The sequence below is a fragment of the Chiloscyllium punctatum genome, chromosome 18 (genome assembly GCF_047496795.1).
Source record: "Chiloscyllium punctatum isolate Juve2018m chromosome 18, sChiPun1.3, whole genome shotgun sequence".
NCBI lineage: Eukaryota > Metazoa > Chordata > Chondrichthyes > Orectolobiformes > Hemiscylliidae > Chiloscyllium > Chiloscyllium punctatum.
In genome coordinates, this window is record NC_092756.1 from 100,232,626 (window position 1) to 100,255,057 (window position 22,432).

Sequence of the window (22,432 nt, forward strand, 5' to 3'; positions counted from 1 at the left end):
TCTCAAACAATAAATGGAAGATAAATGCCTTGGAAATTTTGTTTGTAAAATTTGTTGCAGATGAAATGCAGAGTTGAACTAACAGTGGAAATATAATATTGTAGTGGTGTACAATTGAAAACAATAGTCTTGGAGAGGAACAAGGATGAAAGATGAATACATCTAGTTACACAACTGTACAGACAAATAGATTAACTATATTTTTGTGGAATGGAGTTACCAATAGATTAGTATCATTGGAATAGAGAATTTGAAAAAGAATTGATAAAAGCCTTCAAACGATAAATGATATAGTATTATATTACACTGAATATTCCTTGTGACTAAAAACCAATTCCAGACCAGTAACATTTTCCAACTTTAGTATCATCAGCCAGAAATTGTTTTCAACTGTAAAAGCAGACACTGATTCCTAGTGTCCAGTATTGGCACACAAAGCAAAATCAGCCTGAACTAAAGATGCAGCTAAATGATATATAAAATCAGCAGATGGAAAACTTGTCAAAAAGCCACAGTTGTGGGGTCTGGACTTAGTTAAAGATTCAGTAAGGCAAACTGATAATAGACATTAAATGAAGAGTCAATAAAAAGTAATTCATAAAAACACCACCAGGAAGTGCTACAAACTTACGATGTTCGCAGGTAAAGGGACGGCTGGAAAATGGGAAGCCTTCAGAAATGAGATAACAATAATCCAGAGAAAGTATATTCCTGTCAGGGTGAAAGGGAAGGCTGGTAACGAAAGGGAAGGCTGGTAACTATAGGGAATGCTGGATGACTGAAGAAATTGAGGGTTTGGTTAGGAAAAAGACGGAAGCATATGTCAGTTACAGACAGGATAGATCGAGTGAATCCTTAGAAGAGTATAAAGAAAGTAGGAGTATACTTAAGAGGGAAATCAGGAGGGCAAAACGGGGACATGAAATAGCTTTAGCAAATAGAATTAAGGAGAATCCAAAGGGGTTTTATAAATATATTGAGGACAAAAGGGTAACTAGGGAGAGAATAGGGCCCCTGAAGGATCAGCAAGGCGGCCTTTGTATGGAGCCACAGAAAATGGGGGAGATACTAAATGAATATTTTGCATCAGTATTTACTGTGGAAAAGGATATGAAAGATATAGACTGTAGGGAAATAGATGGTGTCATCTTGCAAAATGTCCAGATTACAGAGGAGGAAGTGCTGGATGTCTTGAAACGGTTAAAGGTGGATAAATACCCAGGACCTGATCAGGTGTACCCGAGAACTCTGTGGGAAGCTAGAGAAGTGATTGCTGAGATATTTGTATCATCGATAGTCACAGGCGAGGTGCCAGAAGACTGGAGGTTGGCAAACGTGGTGCCACTGTTTAAGAAGGGTGGTAAGGACAAGCCAGGGAATTATAGACCAGTGAGCCTGACCTCAGTGGTGGGCAAGTTGTTGGAGGGAATCCTGAGGGACAGGATGTATATGTATTTGGAAAGGCAAGGACTGATTTGGGACTAGCCATTTGGATACAGAACTGGCTTAAAGGTAGAAGACAGAGGGTGGTGGTGGAGGGTTGTTTTTCAGACTGGAGGCCTGTGACCAGTGGAGTGCCACAAGGATCGGTGCTTGGCCCTCTGCTTTTTGTCATTTACATAAATGATGTGGATGCGAGCATAAGAAGTAGAGTTAGTAAGTTTGCAGATACACCAAAATTGGAGGTGTGGTGGACAGCAAAGAGGGTTACCTCAGATTACAACAGGATCTGGACCAGATGTGCCAATGGGCTGAGGAGTGGCAGATGGAGTTTAATTCAGATAAATGCGAGGTGCTGCATTTTGGGAAAGCAAATCTTAGCAGGACTTATACACTTAATGGTAAGGTCCTAGGGAGTGTTGCTGAACAAAGAGACCTTGGAGTGCAGGTTCATAGCTCCTTGAAAATGGAGTCGCAGGTAGATAGGATAGTGAAGAAGGCGTTTGGTATGCTTTCCTTTATTGGTCACAGAGTATTGAGTACAGGAGTTGGGAGGTCATGTTGCGGCTGTACAGGACATTGGTTAGGCCACTGTTGGAATATTGCATGCAATTCTGGTCTCCTTCCTATCAGAAACTTGAAAGAGTTCAGAAAAGATTTACAAGGATGTTGCCAGGGTTGGAGGATTTGAGCTACAGGAAGGCGCTGAACAGGCTGGGGCTGTTTTCCCTGGAGCGTCGGAGGCTGAGGGGTGACCTTACAGAGGTTTACAAAATTATGAGGCGTATGGATAGGATAAATAGGCAAAGTCTTTTCCCTGGGGTCAGGGAGTCCAGAACTAGAGGGCATAGGTTTAGGGTGAGAGGGAAAAGATATAAAAGAGACCTAAGGGGCAACTTTTTCATGCAGAGGGTGGCCCGTGTATGGAATGAGCTGCCAGAGGATGTGGTGGAGGCTGGTACAATTGCTACATTTAAGAGGCATTTGGATGGGTATATGAATAGGAAGGGTTTGGAGGGATACGGGCAGGTGGGACTAGATTGGGTTGGGTTATCTGGTCGGCATGGACGGGTTGGACCGAAGGGTCTGTTTCCATGCTGTGCATCTCTATGACTCTAAGTCAGTTAGATGCTGAAAATTACTATCCATTTTGACTATGGTATCGCTAAAATGGTTAGCAAAAAACCCCAATTGTGGAAAATGCTGCTAACTAGAAATGGTTTTAAAATAGCCAAAGGAGAAACTGCTTCTTCAGTACAAATACTGCTATGATTACTGGCATATAGAATTTTAAAAATGTGCTTACCTTTGAGCCACGCTCATTAAATATAATTTCTACATCTATGATTTTACCAAATTGCTGTAGAAAAAAAACCAGAAAAAGCTTGTTAATATAACTTGCAGTTCAAAACTGCTCTTCACACACTTGCCAGTTCTCTGAAAGGCGCTGACCTTGACTGGGACAGACTTCCATGAGATACAAGTAATCCTTCAACAACTTGACAAAATGACCATTCCTCCCAAGTGAACTTAACCAGTAAGCATCAATGAAAAGCAATATGACCACATAGGGCATCACAATAGAGACTGATCTTGTAACTCAAACCCCAGATATGCGCTTTCAAGCAGGAGTCACTAATTAACAGTTAGGGACAGGAACATCTACTAATTTTAGGATATTAAAACAAAGACTTAGTTAGTGGGAACACTGTCCCTCGCTGAAGTTATCTTCAGTATACAGATTGGAGATCAGCCCTAGATTACTGACCTTTCTGCCTCAGAACTCTGCAAGACAGTGCTGTTAAGTATCAACCAAGTATGTAAGCACTCTTAATGCAATTGTTATTGTCTGTCTAGCATGGATATGCAATGAGCTCCAAAGTTGAAATGCTGTTTGAACATTGTCAGGCATTTTTAGGTCCCAATGTGCGCTCTTCAGCTGGGACAGATCTTTTCCCAGAGGCCAGCAGTACAGCATTCTATTACATCAGGATTTGCTACACCTTCAAAGGGAACCCGAGCCCTGCCATTGTTAGACTTGATATAAATCTAACTTGCAAGAGATAAAAGAAACAGAATTCCTGATAGCAAGAGAAAAATATAGCAATACATATTCACATGGCTCTGACTGACTCTGAAAACAAAGGCAAAACACTCCAATCCAGTTTCAAATGTTGTAATTTAACCAAATGAACTTGGTAAAACTTCAAATGATTCAGCATGTTCAATGTTGCAGTTAACAATCTACTCAACACCTTGAGCTCATCCACTGCGATCAGGTGCAATGCCAACAGGAATGGGTGGGTTTGTCAGGGCAGGACTTCCACTATGTGGGTGATATTCTTGGAGAATTATAGTCACAATGAGAGGTTCCTCTTCTTGTACTTGCAGAGCTTGTGACCGCACCTTTTCTAGCCCACCTGCATGTGCTTGAGGGTTAGTCATAGAAGCATACAGCATTGAAACAGGCCCTTTGGCCCAACTCGTCCATGCCAACCAGGTTTCTGAAATCAAAGCAGTCCCATTTGTCTGTGTTTGGCCCACATCCCTTTAAAGCTTTCCTATCTATGTACCTGTCCACATTTCTTTTAAATGTTGTAATTGTGCTCACCTCTACCTCTTCCTCTAGCAGTTCATTCGATACACACACCACACGCTCATGAAAAAGTTGCCCCTCAGGTCGCTTTTAAATCTTTCCCCTCTCACCTTTAACCTATGCCCTCTAGTTGTGACCTCTCCTACCCTGGAGAAAAGGCTTTGGCTATTCACCCCATCCATGCCCCTCATGATTTTATAAGCCTCAGCCTCTGACGCTTCAAGGAAAAAAAATCCCAGCCTATCCAGCCTTTCTTCCAACTTGGTTTCACAGATTTCCTGTGGAAGATTGGATTTTGACCACATGGGTCAGTTTCCAGGCTGGCACAGAGATGTTCATAGTCAACCACAACGTAACAGTCCCACCTTGGGATGGCTTCTCAGATTATAGGGTGTAGAATGTGTTTCAGTGGAGGCTAGGGGATTTCGGATGTGTACATTTTTTTTATTTGAGGTCCTATGTTATTGGGAGCATTTCATTAGCTGTCAACCAGTGACATTCTTTATGGAGGATATTTTCCCAGCAGGTTTCAGGAAGTCATGTGAAGGGTACAGCTGCCCTCAGATGGTCTTCTTGCTAAAACAAGGTTCCTAATTAGAAATATACAAACTAATGCTGTCAAGGCATCAATCAAACTCTGACCACCAGGCTTCTGGTCCATGTAGTAAAACCCACCTATTGGCTTCTGACTCTTCAGCTCCCTTTGCTCAGTAAAGGTGCTTTTACATTGATACTAATGGGGGCATTTGTATAGCCAGTTTCTGACATACAAACTGTGCTAAATGAGCAGTAAGCACAGCATATAAAGCTGTGACTCACACTTCAACATATAATTAACATGCCAACCTCCAGAAAGCCTCAAATTTAAAATCCTCATTGATGTTTAAATCCCTTCACGGTCTTGCCCCTGCCTCATCTCCATAACTTCCTCCATCCCTATAGCTTCCGTCTCTCAAACATATTGTTATGGTTTTGCATTTTCACTTTCCCTTCCCTGTTCTAGCCCACTTATGGCTGTAGTTTGAGATGTCAAGGCCTAAGCACTCTGGAAATTCCTCTCTGTACTTCTCTGCCTCTTCACTCTCTTCCTCAAGACTCTAATTAAAAGCCTAACATTCCTTAAACTCTTTCTCAAGTTTAGTGAATTTTGTTTAAAAGACCTCTATGAAGTGCTTTGGAATATTTTGCCACATTTGTGGTATTACAAAATTGCAAGCATTGGCCTTGAAATCTAACTTTATTATGTGACAGTAAAGTTTTCATGGGTCTGTGAATCTGCTGCCAAGCCAGTGGCTGTATTAGTAGAAAGCAATTCACTGCCATTGGCATCCCAAAATCCAAATACAGCAACAATCATCCACTTCACTTCATTAAATGTAAAGTCAATCTTTTATGTTTAACAGTTCTACATGTCTGTTTGTAACTTTTATAAGAGACTTCATTAAGTTTGTTTGGAAAATCATTCAAACAAAATTGAAATGCTTGTTTATTTTATTTTCCTGCTCATTCCAAATTTAAAAGAAAAATCTGTAAATCCAAGGTTGGCAACTATTTATGTTTAAATCTGGGACAGAGAATTTGGAGAGACAAATATGGGCAGAATTTCTCTCAAACTATCTAGTCTGGGGATAAAGGATTAACAAACCTTGTATGGAGATTGCATGTGCTACATAGATCCTATTATCATACCTTTAAGAGCACATTAAAATTGCTCAGCTAGAGATGGTTAATTGCCAGCTGAAATCAAAAGGATGGTGAGCCACACATATCCTATGCAGACCCAATTATTGGAACAACAGCAACTTGTATTTATACGGTGCCTTTAACACAATGAAACATCACAAAATGCTTCACAGGAGCATTAGGAATCAAATGATGGTGTAGCCACATCAGGAGACACAAGGTCAGACCAAAAACTTGCAAATTTTAAATAGTGTACTAAAGGAGAAAAGTGAATTAGAAAATGGCATTCAAGAGCATGGGATCCAGACAAATGAAGGTACAGATATTTTAGGAGGGTTGTGTAGGTTAAGGAGGTTTCACAGAAAGGGAGGAATGAGGGAACTGAAAAATGAAAGATTGAGAAATTTAAATCAAGCTTTGCTTGACCAGGAAGCAATATAGGACATACGTACTGATCATTGGGACATGATAGATCCTGCAGTAGTTTGTGATAACCCCAAGTTTGCAAGGATGAAACGTAGAGTACCAGCTAGAAATGTATTGGAACAGTCAATTCTAGAGGAAATTAAAATATTATGAAAGTGGTAATAGGTAGCCTTAAGCATTGCATGGAAATGTGGTCAGAAACTCACCTTGGCATCAAATGAACCATCAAGGTCGCAAACTAATTGTGTTAATCTCAAACCAAGAATGAAAACAATGGCTTCAGTTCTCCAAATATTTAACTGAAGATGATTTCTGTTCATCTAGTTCTTGACATCAGATAAGAAATCTGATAATTCAGCTATGATATCAGTGAGAAAAGTGTTGATCTTGTAGAGTTTACTGTCATTAATATACAGATGCTTTCAAACAATTTCAATGAAGGAGAAGCAAATAAATGAAAAATAGCAAGGCCCAAGTATAAATTGCACAGGGTAGACCTGTACACAAAAAGCAGGACAAATCCAACCCTGCCAATTAACACCCCATCAGTTCACTCTTGATTATCAGTAAAGTGATGGAAGGTGTCCTCAACAGTGCTATCCAGCAGCACCTGCTCAGCGACACACAGTTTGGGTTCCATCAGGGTCACTTTCCCCTGACGTCATTACAACCTTAGTTTAAACATAGACAAAAGAACTGAATTCCAGAGGGGAGATGGAACTGAGAGATCAAGGCCAGCATTGCAGGTTGGGGAATGAGTCCAGTACCAGGGAGAGGTTGAGTGCTTGTAGGGGAAGTCCAGTGTGGAGTGATAACATGGCCATGGCTAAAGACAGACTGTTAGCAAGTTTGAGAAGACTATAACTATTTCTTATTTACTACTTTTTACCTCAGTACTTTCTACCTAAGATGGTGCTATGAATGGCGACATTGTGAACTTTTCACTGTATCACTATACTTGAGTAAACATGACAATAAAACTCAATTCTAATTCGTCTTTCTGAATCTAAATTCCAATATATGCGTAGAACACAGCAGATTTTGTTTTAACAATAAAACAGAAGTTTATGAACAAAATAAAATGAGAATCAAATAGAATAAACCAAATTACCCATTTATAACACAGAGATTCTTTTTTAAAAAAAACAGTATAATTCCATAACACTCCTTTATAAAATCGAAAAAACAACAGCTTTTCTATCGCAACTCTGTAAAGTTTATGTTCTATGAATGTGGAAAAGTTTGAGGTAGTTCACTTTGGAAGAAGTCACAGGAATGCAGAGTACTGGGTTAATTGTAAAATTATTGGCAGTGCAGATGAACAGCGAGATCTCAGTGTCCAATGTATAAATCCCTGAAAGTTGCCACTAAGGTTGATAGGGTTGTTAAGAAGGCATATGGTGTGTTGCTGTTTAGTGGTAGGGGATTGAGTTTTGGAGCCATGAGGTCATGTTTCAGCTGTACAAGACATTGGTAAGACCGTATCTGGAGTATTGCGTGCAGTTCTGGTCAATGCATTATAGGTAGGATGTGGAAGCTTTGGAAAGGGATCGGACGAGATTTACTAGGATGTCGCCTGGTATGGAGGGAAGGTCTTACAAGGAAAGGCTGAAGAAATTGAGGCTGTATTCATTGGTAAAGAAAGTTGAGAAGTGACTTAATCGAGATGTATAAGATAATCAGAGGGTTAGACAGGGTGGACAGCGAGAGCCTTTTTCCTTGGATGGTGAAGGTCAACACAAGGGGCATAGCTATAAATTGAGGGGTGATAGAGTTAGGACAGATATTAGGGATAGTTTTTTTCCTCAGAGAATAGTAGGGGCGTGGAACGGCTTGCCTGCAATAGTAGTAGACTCACTGACGTTAAAGGCACTTAAATAGGCACTGGACATACATATGGATAATAATGGAACGATGTAGGTTAGATGGACATCAGATTAATTTTGCATATTGGTGCAACATTGAGGGCCGAAGGGCCTGTACTGTGCTGTAAAGTTCTCCATTCAAAAATACAACCCTGGTACAGTGTCTATGCTAGAGATCCTGTCTCTGACACCTCAGCAGGTTTAAACCACTTATGACTTCAAGCTATAGGCTAGACTACAGATAGCTTCCTCCCAAAGCTAATACACATCTGATCTTAAAGTGACTTAGCTTTACGTAACCTTGAGTCAAAGAGACGAATACCACGGAAACAGACCCTTTGGTCCAACTTGTCCATGCCGACCAGATGTCCCAACCTAATCTAGTCCCATTTGCCAACACTTGCCCATATCCCTCTAAACCTTTCCTATTCATATGCCTATCCAAATGCCTTTTAAATGTTGCAATTGTACCAGCCTCCACTACTTCCCTCTGGCAGCTCAATCATTCATGCACCACCTTCTGCGTGAAAAAGTTGCCTCTTTGATCTCTTTTATATCTTTCCCCATAAACCCTACACCTATGCCATCTAGTTTTGGACTGCCATACCCCAGGGAAAAGATGTTGGCTATTCACCCTATCCATGCCCCTCATGATTTTAAAAACCTCTATAAGGACACCCTTCAGCATCCTACGCTCCAGGGAAAACAGCTCCAGCCTTTTCAGTCTCTCCCTACAGCTCATATCCTCTAACTCTGGCAACATCCTTTTAAATCTTTTACGAACCCTTTCAAGTTTCACAACATCCTTCTGATAGGAGGGAGACCAGAGCTGCATGCAATATTCCAAAAGTGGCCTAACCAGCCACTTGGACAGCCACAACATGACCTCCCAACCCTTATACTAATAAAGGCCCCAAAGTGCTCCCCCACTAACACCTCAGTCACATGCCCTGCCTTATTTCCCAAGAGTAGGTCAAGTTTTGCACATTCTCTAGTAGGTACATCCACATATTGACTCAGAAATTTTCTTGTACATTCTTAACAAAATCCTCTCCATCTAAACCCTTAACACTACGGCAGTCCCAGTCTATGTTTGGAAAATTAAAATCCCCTACCGTAACCAGCCTATTATTCTTACAGATAATTGAAATCTCCTTACAAGTTTGTTTCTCAATTTCCCGCTGACTATTAGGGAGGTCTATAATAAACTCCCAATAAGGTGATCTTATTTCTCAGTTCCACCCAAATAACTTTCTTGAATGTATTACCAGGAATATCCTCCCCAAGTACAGCTGTAATACTATCCCTTATTAAAAACGCCACTCCCCCTCCTCTCTTGCCTCCCTTTCTCTCCTTCCTATAGCATTTATATCCAGGACATCAAGCTGACAGTCCTGTCCATCCCTGAGCCATGTTTCTGTAATTGCTATGATATCCCAGTCCCATGTTTCTAACCATGTCCTGAGTTCATTTGCCTTCCCTGTTAGGCCCCTTGCATTGAAATAAATGCAGTTTAATTTATGAGTCCTACCTTGTTCTCTGCTTTTTTCCTGCCTGCCCTGACTGTTTGACTCGCTTCTTTTCTCAACTGTACCAGTCTCAGATTGATCTGCTTTCTCACAATCTCCCTAGGTCCCACCCCCTACATTTTCCAATACAACATACTTGTTTGAAATCGGGATAGTACAGGAGCCTTCTGTGGCTATGTGCCTACCTCTCCTACCTTTCTTGGAATTAATCTGACTGTATCTGCGGCTTTTTTCCCTTCTCATAACTAACCATCACACCCCATTGCTCTTGTAAATTCCTCATTGCCTCTAACTGTCGCTCCAAAACTTACAATAACTGATACTAACTGTTTTTTTTGGGGTGGGGAGGTGGGGGTGGGGCAAAGAGGAGGTGGGTGAAGGAGGAAGTGCTCGAGAACAACAGAAGGGTCAATTTGCAGGTTTCTCACAGCACTTTAGAAATCTCATCCAGACAGATTAGGTATGTGAAAGCTGTGAATATGCAAGTCAGGATTTGGTAGGGTGGTGAAGGCACCATATCTGTGTCCAAACCTGATCTCATCTGATATCTACACAATAGGGATGGCACGGTGTCTCAATGGCTAGCACTGCTGCCTCACAGCATCAGGGACCCAGGTTTAATTCTAGCCTCAGGTGACTGTCTGTGTGGAGTTTGCACATCCTCCCAGTGTCTGCATGGGTTGCCTCTGGGCGCTCCAGTTTCCTCCCACAATCCAAAGATGTGCAGGTTAGGTGAATTGGCTACACTAAATTGCCCATAGTGTTCAGGGATGTGTGGGTTAGGTACATTAGTGAGTGGTACAAGTATAGTGACAAGGTATGGGAATGGATTTGGGTTGGATATTCTTTGGCGGGTTGGTGTGGACTTGTTGGGCCGAAGGGCCTGTTTCCACACTGTAGGGATTCTATGAAAAGCCATTTTCAACAGAGTTAGCGTAGAAGTGTAAGAATTCTGGTCGGTTTTCGCCTGCTTGACCAACTTGAAGAAGGAGCAGTACTCCAAAAGTTTGTACTTCCAAATAAACCTGTTGGACTATAACCTGGCGTTGTGTGATCTTTAACTTTGTCCAAAGTCTAACAGCAGCATCTCCACATTATGAACAACATTCCAGTCAGTTGTAGCACCTTCAGAAACAAGCAGACTGGAATCAGCAAACTTAGCACGTAATAGTTTTTAAAGGAAAGTAAGAATTGCTATGATTCAGCTATAAGAGTTTTCTATTTTTACCATATAACTGCCAAGCAATGCTCAACTTCAACTCAACAAATAGCATTTATCCCTGATATTCAACATCCTTCACTATCATTACTAACTGGAAACTTAGTTGGATCAATCATGCAGATACAGTGGCTTCAAGAGCATGCTACAGGCAAGGTTTTCTGGAGTGAGCGACTCACGTTCTGACTGCCCAAAGCCAGTCTGTCACTTAAAAGGCACAAGTTCGGAACGAGTATGCCTGCCTCCACAACACTCAGGCCAAAACAGCAGCTTGACTTGCACCCTGTCTGTCACCTTAAGCTTTTACCCCAGCTGCAGTTTTGCATACAGCATCTCACTAAGGCTTCTTCAACAGCGCCTTCCCAACCAAGACTTGTAATATCTACAAACACAAGGACAATCGACTTAAAGGAATAGAGCTACCTACAAATTCCTCATTAAGACGCATAACATCTAGGCTTGGTAAGATTTCACCATTCTTTCTTTGTGGGTGGGTCAAAACCCTGGAATTCCCTTCCAAAAACCTGCGTACCCACATTTGGTATTTTTATTTGTTCTCGCACAAGGTGTGGGAATCACTGGCAAAGCCAGCATTTGTTACCCATCCCCAACTGCCCTTGAACTGGGTAGCTTGCCAGGCCAATTCAGAGTGCAGTTGAGAGTCAATCACATTACTGTGGGTCTGGAGCCACCCATCAGAAAGGCAGAAGATGCATGATAGATCATCAGAACAGTTTTTCTCTTTACATTCATCTTCAAAGTTTGAGAGAAGATTTGTAGCTCGGGTGCTCGTTGTTGTGGTTCTGTTCGCCGAGCTGGGAATTTGTCTTGCAAACGTTTCGTCCCCTGTCTAGGTGACATCCTCAGTGCTTGGGAGCCTCCTGTGAAGCGCTTCTGTGCTGTTTCCTCCGGCATTTAATAGTGGCCTGTCTCTGCCGCTTCCGGTTGTCAGTTCGAGCTGTCCGCTGTAGTGGCCGGTATATTGGGTCCAGGTCGATGTGTTTGTTGGTAGAATCTGTGGATGAGTGCCATGCCTCTAGGAATTCCCTGGCTGTTCGCTGTTTGGCTTGCCCTATAATGGCAGTGTTGTCCCAGTCGAATTCATGTTGCTTGTCATCTGCATGTGAGACTACTAAGGATAGCTGGTCATGTCGTTTCGTGGCTAGTTGGTGTTCATGGATGCGGATCGTTAGCTGTCTTCCTGTTTGTCCTATGTAGTGTTTTGTATATAGGACAAACAGGAAGACAGCTAACGATCCGTATCCATGAACACCAACTAGCCACGAAACGACATGACCAGCTATCCTTAGTAGCCACACACACAGATGACAAGCAACATGAATTCGACTGGGACAACACTACCATTATAGGGCAAGCCAAACAGAGAACAGCCAGGGAATTCCTAGAGGCATGGCACTCATCCACAGACTCTATCAACAAACACATCGACCTGGACCCAATATACCGGCCACTACAGCGGACAGCTGGAACTGACAACCGGAAGCGGCAGAGACAAGCCACTATAAATGCCGGAGGAAAGATCACAGAAGCGCTTCACAGGAGGCTCCCAAGCACTGAGGATGTCACCTCGACAGGGGACGAAACGTTTGAAAGACAAATTCCTAGCTCGGCGAACAGAACCACAACAATTACATTCATCTTCTTTGCTGAATGAGTTTTCAAGTATTGGAGGAAAGAGGTTGTTCGACTGGAAAGGATGTTTAGAATCGACATGGCATGAGATGAGAGCTCTGGGAGTACACTTAAAGTTGGCAGCCCCAGGACTATTAATGCCAGTGTATTACTCATGAACATAATCTCATACAGTGGTGTAATTTTAAAGATCTAACATATGAACATTTTCTGTACTTAAGAACAGCTCCTTTATATCATCCTGCCTTGTGTTCCAAAAGGAATACAAATCAATTGCAAACAGACTCCAGAACAAAGCCCATTCACAACCCAGGGAATGCTTGTATTGTGAAAATAGTTTACATTGAAACAAATATGCTAAACGTTCAGATATATTGTGCATGATGAAAACAATGTTCCAGTGAAGTTTATATGTGAATGTGAACTAGAAATGAACAATAGTAGGCTGAGTTGCAGTCATTCAAAGCTGGAAAGTGTCCGTCCAATTCATTTTTATTGGAATTATTCCAGCAATTAGATATAGGGACATCTTCCTCTCATTTGACTGTGAGAAAGACTTAAGACTAAACAATTGTGGGTGGATGGGTTGGGGTTGGAGGGGAGAAAGAGGAGAGAGAATGGTATACAGCTGTAATATACAATCCCTTTACATTGTTTCATGTTATATTTTTATACCTTTCTTGAGAAAATATTTTTTTTGTACAGCAATGTCACTGATAAACTCTGCCAGAAGTAACTTTACATCTCCAACAGATTGTTTTTTTGAAAGCAAGGTTCCCTGAACAGATATCCTGTAAAAAGCTCATCCCTTACCCCAAACATTTGTCTGAGATCAGGATCACGAAACCGGAAGGGAATGTTGGAAACGTGGAGCCGTTTAGGGATGGGCTTGCTCTCACTACTCTCTGTACTCTGTGTTTGCTGTTGCCCATCTGTCTGTGCTGCTTCATCTGTTTGCTGGAAGATAAAAAAAAGGAACAGATTGTGAAGTAAACTGAACATTTCACTTAAATATTTGTGTATTTGAAGTAGATGATGTGTTTTAACTGTTATTATATTCATTATGCTTTATAAAATTCCACAAGGCTGCAGCAGACAATTATGGCACACAATTAAAATTCTCACTCTTCTAACTGGCGGTATTTATAACTGCAATTATCCAGAGGAGATTCTGAGATACAAACTGATATTTGGCTTATCATGGGCAGTTGCTTCTGCAAACACATTCCAATTTCTCTGAAAAAACTTATTTCGAAATGATCCTCCACCTGTACAATTTCTTCCTTTTCTCAAAGATGCTAAGTCAGGGGGGAGGAGCCTATTTCCCTCAGCAGTGGAATCACCTCACAGAACCGGAGAGCAAACTTAGCACCTTTGTGTTCTGTATGCTCTGGGTTTCCAGAAATGTACGTATACAGGCTTTTCCTTGCGATACAGAGGCCTTAAATTTCTGCTTGAAAGGAACTCAAACTTTCATTTTGGTATACCCGAATATACATATATTCAGCACCCTCAAACAATGACAAATATTGAACGAGACTACAGAATGTCATGATGCCTTCCTGATGCCAGGGTCAAGAATGTCTGAGTGGGTACGGGGAGCAGAGCAGGTGGTCGGCATGTGGAGTGATTGAGAAGGCAGAGGTTAAGTCAGTCTAAAAATGGAGAACAGGCAGGGCCAGGTTAATGAACATGGTAGGACTAGCAGTCTGAAGTGCATTTATTTTGATCTGAGGAGTTGTAACAGGTAAAGCAGATAAGCTTAGAGCCTAGATTAATACTTGGAACTGTGATGTTGTAGCCATTACAGAAACTTGGTTGAGAGAAGGGCAGGACTGGCAGCTCAACATTCCAGGGTTCAGTTGTTCCAGGTGTGATAGAGAGGAATGTAAAAGGGTGGGGAGTTGCATTACTGATTAAAGAGAACGTCACAAGCTGTACTAAGTGAGGACACGCTGGAGTGCTCATCCAGCAAGGCTATATGGGTAGGACTGAGAATATGAAAGGAGCAATCATTATGATGGGTTTCTCCTTTAGGCCTCCCAATAGCCAATGGGACGTAGAGGAACAGATATCTAAGCAAATAATGGAAAGTTGTAAAAACAGCAGGGTTCTTGTAGTGGGTGATTTTAATTTCCTCAATACTGACTGGGACTCCCTTAGTGACAGGAGCTTATTGAGGCAGAATTTGTTAGGTGCATCCAGGAAGGTTTCTTGAAACAATATGTAGGTAGTCCAAGTAGGGCCAGGGCCATATTAGACCTTGTACTGGGAATGAACCTCGCCAAGTGATCATAGCTTCAGTGGGAGAACATTTTGGGAACCATGATCATAACTCTAAGCTTTTAAAGACAGTTATGGATAAGGATAAGACTGTCCTCAAGTGAAAGTGCTAAATTGAGGGAAGACTAATTCCACTGTATTAAGTAGGAACTGAGAGAAATTCAATGGGGCCTGCTGTTTGAGGGTAAATTTATATCTAAAATGTAGGAGTCTTCTTAAGGCCAATTGATCAGAGTTCAGGACCAGCATGTTTACGTGAGAATGAAAGACAAGGATTGCAAGATTTGGGAACCTTGCATAACAAGAGATTTTGAAAGAAAAAGGAAGCATAAGAAAGATTTAGGAAACTGAAATCAGACAAGGCCCTTGAGGAGAATAAAGGAAGCCAGAGCAAACTTAAAAACATTAGGAGGGCTTGAATGGGGACATGAAATAACCTTGACAAGTATGATTGAGGAGAATCTAAAAGACATTTTACACATACATTAGGAACAAGAGAGCAGCTAGGGAAAGGATAGTTCCACTCAAGGACAAAAGAGAGAATGTGTGTTTGGAGCCAGACAAAGTGGATGAGGTTCTTAATGAGTACTTTGCATCAAACTCACCAAGGAGAAAGACATGGATAATGGTAAATTTAGAGGGGGATATGATGATACTCTGGGACATATCGACAGTAAGGTGGTGGTATTGGTGTCTTGAAAAATATTAAGGTAAGTCAGGCCTAAAGGGATCCATTCCAGGATATTTAAGGTGGCAAGGGAAGAGATTATTGGGACCTTGACACCTTTGATGTGTTGCAACCAAAGACAGCCTCCAATTGATATTACAGGAGACCTGGACAAGAGGTAAGATACTCCTGCTCTGTATCTCTAAGCAGCATGCCAAATAGTTCATAGAATCCCTATAATTCACAGAGAGGCCATTTAGCCCACCAATTTAGCATTGACCCTCCGAAAAGCATCCTGCCCAGGCCCACTGGATCCCAGTAACTCCACATGGGTTTTTTTTAATCATGGCCAATCCACATAACCTGCACATCCCTGGATACTATGGGGCAATTTTTTTTTAGTGTAGCCAATCCACCTAAGCTGTATATCTTTGGACCAGGGAGGAAATTGGTGCACCTGGAGGAAATCCACACAGACATGGAGAGAACGTGCAAACTCCACATTGTCATCCAAGGCTAGAATGGGGCCTGGGTCCCTGGCACAGTGAGGTAGCAGTTCTAACAACTGTGGCACTATGCTGTCTGCAGCATTAAAGCGTTATACATTTCATTGTATCATAAAATACCACTCATTGCCTACTGTATGATCAAACATAAAACTCAATACTTTCAAAAAATATACACCTGTGCAAATCTGTTCTACGTTAGACAAACACAAGCTGGGTCAACACGAACATGCATATAATGTAAGAAGATTCAAATGTTCTAAGGATAATTATTAAAACACTAATTTATTTTTCCTATCTAATAGTTAACAACATTCTGAAGATCTGAAACCCAAGTGTATTTTAGTTTCATTCAAAACTGTGATGTTCGATAGAAATAATGACATGGTCAACATCGCAGGACTTGTGAAATGACAGGAAATGGTGATTGAAAAGGGTGCCACAGAGCTGCTTTTCTCCTCCTTTAGAGGTTTTCCTCCAAATTCTGAACTGCAACAGTTTATTTTCATTCTTCATCAGTGAATTTATCACTAAACAGCTGAACTGTGAATGGTTTGCCCTGAAGAACCCCAGTGACCCCACAGGTGTGAAAGATTAATGCATTTGTCTGTGTTCAGCTGCTTTCTGGTGTCACATTTACAAGTGCCAACAAGCTCACAAGAAAGGCAACATTAATTCACAGTCATGCCACGAAGTAGTGCCCCTAAACTCAAACTATTCAAAAGAACTTGAAGAACAAAGAAGGAATTTACTTCAATTAGCATCACTTCTCTCTCGAGCGTGATATTTGTAGCTTGTTAGTTATAGGATTTATGAAATGCAAACTCCTTTCTTTATTTCTAGGGTTGTTGAATGCATGAATATTGCAGTCCCTTCTTCAAAATGTAAAACATGTGACCATCTGGAGTCGCTGAGCTCGTCCAAAAATATTTTAATCAAACTCTTCTAATCTACCAGCAAAGAAAATTAATTGACAACAATCACGATCTAAACAGAGTATGCATAGCTGGGTAGTAAAAAGATTTATGTATTCTGAGAATGTGGCACAGTGCTAAATAGAAATAACTGTTTTCAATCAAATACTGGAAAGTTTTCAAACCTGATAGCTCACCAATTAAAGTACACACGGACTGGGTGCAAGAACAAAATACCTAGTTGACCCAACTTTCCTATAATCAAATAAGAATATTCATTTGTTGTTCAGATGGATATTTTGCACTAAAGGATGATGTACAACTCCATGCTCAGAATTGTAAAAATGAAAACAAATCAGATGGGATAATGATAAAACTGTGTTTCAGATTTATGGCAATATTCTCCAAACCTCCTAATGTTACCATGCCAGGATGCTCCTACATTATTTGACAAATGTTGCCACTTAAAAAGAGTTAAAATAAGACAAGGATTTTAAAATGGTGTCTTTTGAAGAGGTGTGAGTGGCTCCACACGTGCAGCTCACTGTCTGCAGATGTCAGTAATGGACTTTTGGATGAGGGGAGGGAGGATTTGTGGAATTGAACAGGCTGAACTGGTTTGGCGGCTGTGTGGGGCATCAGGTGTCGACAGTGTGGGTCTTTCAGACCTCGGTGCACTGTTAGACAAACATCCTTTCAACTCGGCAGAGCAGCTGTTCCCACATCAACGTCCGCCTGTTGGTGAAAGCTCTGCAATGTGCCAGATGTCCAAATTAGTGAGCTTCAAGTAAAATTGCAGTAATTTTAAAAATTACCTGCAATACTCTGATTTTAAAGGAAAGTTTTAATTTTATTCAAATGAATTTGCAGATTGCTGTAAATATGTGGCCAAAAAGAAAAATTCAAATGCGAATTTGAAACACACACTTCCTGAGCAGTCATATATATTAGCCCCCAGTGTTGTTCAACTGTGCTTGCAGAGGTACATTGCTTGCATTCGTTTATGGATATCTGTTACAATAAGCAGCTACGGCTGAAACAGGAAATTCAATTGGTGTTGGAACTTTTGCAGCACCAAAAAGTCAAAAGGATCCAAAACTTAACTTTACAAAAAAATTAACTGCTGTCTAATCAAAGTACAGTTTGCACTAAGCCCAGACTACCAAATATCTCTCATGCACAGTTCAAATGTTCTCAAATAACTACCGAAATGATTTAGATAACAGGGACAGTTCAAAGAATTAACTTTTCAGTGTCCAACAGTTGCGTAGAATACTGTGGATGCTGTAGGTATGAAATAAAAAGCAGTCTCTCCTGCCTTCCACCTTATCACAGGTCTTATTCCATCCACACCTTGATCAAAATGACTGGACCTCCAACTCAGTTCCCAGTTGTAATGAAAGCTCCTTGACTTGAAACATCAACTCTTTTCTCTCTCTCTACAAAAACTGCCATAACTGGTTGAGTGCTTCTATAATGTTCTGTTTTTATTTGCAATGATTATGTGCCTGAGATAGCAATTGTTGAGGTAAATATTAGCTATGAATTGAATCAGTCAATTTCTCATTTATACAATTGACCATAATGAAAAGATATTGGTTATCTTGATACAAATGAAGCATCCCAATTTCACAACAAAAATTAACATTACATAACACCTTTAACATAATAAAACATCACAGGATGCTTTAACATGATTGACATTAATAAAGATAGTTTTGACATGGAGCCACTAAAGGTAATATTGATCCTTGAAGTCTGTGAAGTGTTATTCCACCATCTTATCTTGAGTTTCACTGGAACAGTAAAGGACAGCAATGTGAGAACAGCAGCAAGATGGTGGACTGAAACAACAAGCAACTGGAAGGTCAGGGCCACTCTAACATTAAACAAAATTATCCTCTTTATAATATGACACTTTGAATTGTACTTAGCAACCCAAGTGCGTTCTAACCAAGGTTCAGTACAGGTTTAATGTATTTCCTCCATTTTTAAAAATTGAATGCTTAATCTAAACTCTAGTGGTTGCTTTGTTTTATTATAGGCTTAACTCACATCACTCTATTTTAGTATTTATGTGTATTTCCAGATTCTCTTAGCCCTCTACAGCAGTTAGGTTATTTTCCTAACCAAAATCTAATTCCCCATGATTAGCTTTGTGGAAATCCATTTATCAATTATTTGCTCGTTCTTCATGGTTTCTTTTCAATATTGACTCAATCTTCAAATCTGGTGTCATCCACAAATTTAGAAATAGTGTTTTTGATTCCAAAACTTAAATTGTTAATATAAATCGTGAACAACCAGGCTCCCATACGGACACCAACTTTTCACCATCCACCACTTTGAACAGTTTCTCTTTAAACCTTCTCTTGGGTTTTTGTCTTGAAGTTTGAATAGTCTTGAACAACACGATATGAAAATGAGTGAAAAAGCATCTCATTTATGAGTAGCAGATTTTTACATTTTAAAACGTGTGGGCAGGCGTAGAGGGCGTGAAAGTTGGGAGACAGCAATCAGGTGCAAACATTGTTTATTCAATTATGACAATTGAATCTACCATACAGAACCTACTATTGCAGCTAAATGTTATTAAATTTTTCCAATGTATTTTACAGGAAACTTTTTTATGCCTTAAGGTCTGCTTGTATCATTATATTCTCTCAGACTGCAAAAGCCCACAAGGAGATAGCACTACAGTGTCAACAGATTGTCACCAGTGCCCTTGGCATCAATCCCTTATTGGCTATGAATTTTTCTGAGTGGCTCAGACAGAAACTAACACCATTTGAATAATTATATAGATTCTATTTTCAGCAGATCTAGAATGTTGGTAACTTGGTTCTTGCTGCAGACTTGATACACAGTGACCAATACAAATAAATAATGCAATTCCACCGTAGTCAGCCTTCTCATATTGATGAAGTTCTTGGTATAAAGCTGCACAAATGACACTTCTATTTAAAGCTTAATTCATGAGCAACTGTACGTATGGGAAATTTGGGCTATGGTCATTCAATCCACTGTGCAATATAGGATTGGTAATAGCAAAAACTAGCGATTTACAACATTCCTTCTTTAAATGGAATATAAATGATATGACTGCAAGATATAAAATAATATGTTCTGCATAACTGACTCTTACTGTGGTTGTGCTGATATGATTCATAATTAACATATAAAGTTAACTTCTTTTGCGTCACATCACTGTGTAGGATGAAGACTAAAGCCTGGTTTTTGACTTACTGTGGCGGTTCCAGATACAGGCTGCACATTGGCAATTGTGCCACTCTGTTCCCCAAGAGTCTGATTGGATGCGTAGATATTCAGAGTGTGGTCTGGGACTGGCGTCTGGCCTGTGTAGTCCTGAGTGTGTGGAACTGTGTATTCTGTTGGAATTCCATTCTGAGGAGGTGGAGGAGGAGGGGGAGGGAATGGAACTGTAGCGTACGGCTGTACCATAGCATCTGGGGTGGCTGCTGGCTCCTGGCTACCCTAAGAAAGATGAACGAAAAATGACATTTGAGGAAAGTTTCTTATGACATTCTTGGATAGGGTTTAAATGTGCATCAATATATGACCTGACTGACATGTTCACATTTAGAAAGCAATAACAATCCTGCAAGAATGGTTCTCTCCAGAAAGCTACTGCAAAATGCCTGTTCATTTATAAGATGTGGAATTTCAGAAATTACGAGGAATTTTAGAAATAGTGATAAATTTCCAGCACTACTAGTCAGAAGTAACTGCTGAAAATCTTGAGATTGAAGAAAATTATGTAAATCATGGTCCAGTCTGTGAAGAGGATCGACAGGTTAGTGTCATTACAACAAAGAGTCTCCAACCAAAACCACATGCCCCTTCAAGATGTTGACATATTCATGTATTTTCTCATTGTGTATCTGTACGATATCCCCAGAGTTAGATTAGAAATATTTCACAGGATCCTTGCATTGCATTTTGGTATACCAAAGGCCAGATGAGAAGTGTCAAACTATTTTCAAATCCTTCATTAGGGGTTAACATCGTTGACAGTGCATTACAACAACCATTTCACACTGTATCACAGTCTCATATTGGCAATGCAGAATTGTTACTTTCACTATAGACCTATCTTTTTGGGGTACGCTTCAAGCTTTGTAAAACAAAAAGTGCTCAGAGGACAATACCATTGCTAACTAATATGTTCCAAATGGTAGCATTAAACAGCAACTGTGTCGCCATTACAGTAGAATATTAGTTTGGAATGAATAAATGCTAGTGGTGTAAGAAAGCAGTGACTTTCAAACATTTGTGTGATTCTAAACATTGATCCATTCTCACAAACTAGAAATAATGCAGCTGAAAGTCTATCTTAAATTTGGCACAGAGTCCCAGATCTGGTTGATGAAAATTTCAGGAATATTGCATCATACTCATGTAAAGGAAAAGATTTATGGGTACAAGATTTGGAGCACTGTAGCCCATACAAAGCAAGCAGCAGAAGGGGGTTGCCAGTGGCAAAACAGCAGCAGCAACTTTTATTTTAAAAAATGAAGTTTAATTCCAAGGTGTCAACTCTTAGTGTGAAGCATGTCGGCCAAGAAAGCTGTTAAATATTCCCTCCCCTTAATCACACACTGAACTCACTACTGGTGGCATGGCCAAAAAAGAACAGAAAATACATTAAAGGCTAAAGTGAACCCTGAATTAAACCAGACAAAAACATTGAATATTTGGTTACATGCAGTGCATTAAGGAGTTCAAACTTCTGAGCAATCAGCATCAACAGAACAATAGCATTTAAAAGAAAACTACATTCTAGAAGACAGATCCTTCAGAATCCTACTAATCCATCAGAATGAGACCTCATGTTCATCATCTTCACTGATCCCATTTACTGATCAGGAGTTATTTTTATTGCCTAGAACAGTAAAATCCTGTGCTTCCAGAGGAAAACTACAAAATATATTTTACCACATAAATGATAAATTATCCAAAGGATGAGAATACAACTCTACCAGCAATTAGACACTATTACAAAATCTATCAGTGAAAACTGACAGTGCATCTCATTACCACACCAACCCAATTCAATGGTACAGTATGCTCAAATTCTTTTTAAAAATCAGGCCTTACCAGCAATAACAATGCTTTATCACATCACTTTAAACACCGTCCAATCAGAGCAACATAACAGTCCCCATCTCCAACATAAATAGGGTTCAGGTACAACTTGCACGTCGTTCAATGTGAAAAGGCCAATAAAGATCAAGAACATACTATATTAATAGTATTCATCCATAATAGAGGATGAAATTACTTTATGCTTGGAAAGGCATGGATTTATTCAGCATGGATGTATATAGGATTCTTGCTGAATTATTTGACACAAAGAATAAACAAGGTGTTTTTGTAACAGATGGGATGAGATTCATAAAAAGCTACATTAAAAACTGGTGGCAGATACTAAAAGAAATGTAACCATGCAAATGCAAAGGTAAGTCTGGGAAGAGAATATAGCTTTTCAAAACAGACTCTTTTCAAATTGTCACCATTAAAGGTCAATATGCTTTTTATTCACCTGTGGGATATCATGTTGCTGGCTGGACCAACATGCATTTCCTATCCCTAGTTGTTTCTGTGGTGGTGGTGCTAAGTTGCCTTCTTCA

General features: G+C 40.3%; 1 protein-coding gene across 11 annotated transcripts in view; it reads right to left on the reverse strand.

Annotated features, from left to right (window-relative positions):
* The window catches only part of LOC140489423 (RNA binding protein fox-1 homolog 2-like), a 370,713-nt gene that overhangs the window by 69,168 nt on the left and 279,113 nt on the right, over nucleotides 1–22,432 (reverse strand). For all 11 annotated transcript variants that reach the window (XR_011963127.1, XR_011963128.1, XM_072588967.1 and 8 more), the window contains 3 exons: nucleotides 20,028–20,276; nucleotides 13,225–13,368; nucleotides 2,747–2,800 (listed from right to left, as the gene is read on the reverse strand). Coding sequence is in view for 9 of the 11 variants with exons in the window: in XM_072588967.1 (XP_072445068.1) it covers nucleotides 2,747–2,800; nucleotides 13,225–13,368; nucleotides 20,028–20,276 (447 nt within the window). In the remaining 2 variants the exon portion in view is untranslated. The remainder of the gene's footprint in view (nucleotides 1–2,746; nucleotides 2,801–13,224; nucleotides 13,369–20,027; nucleotides 20,277–22,432) is intronic.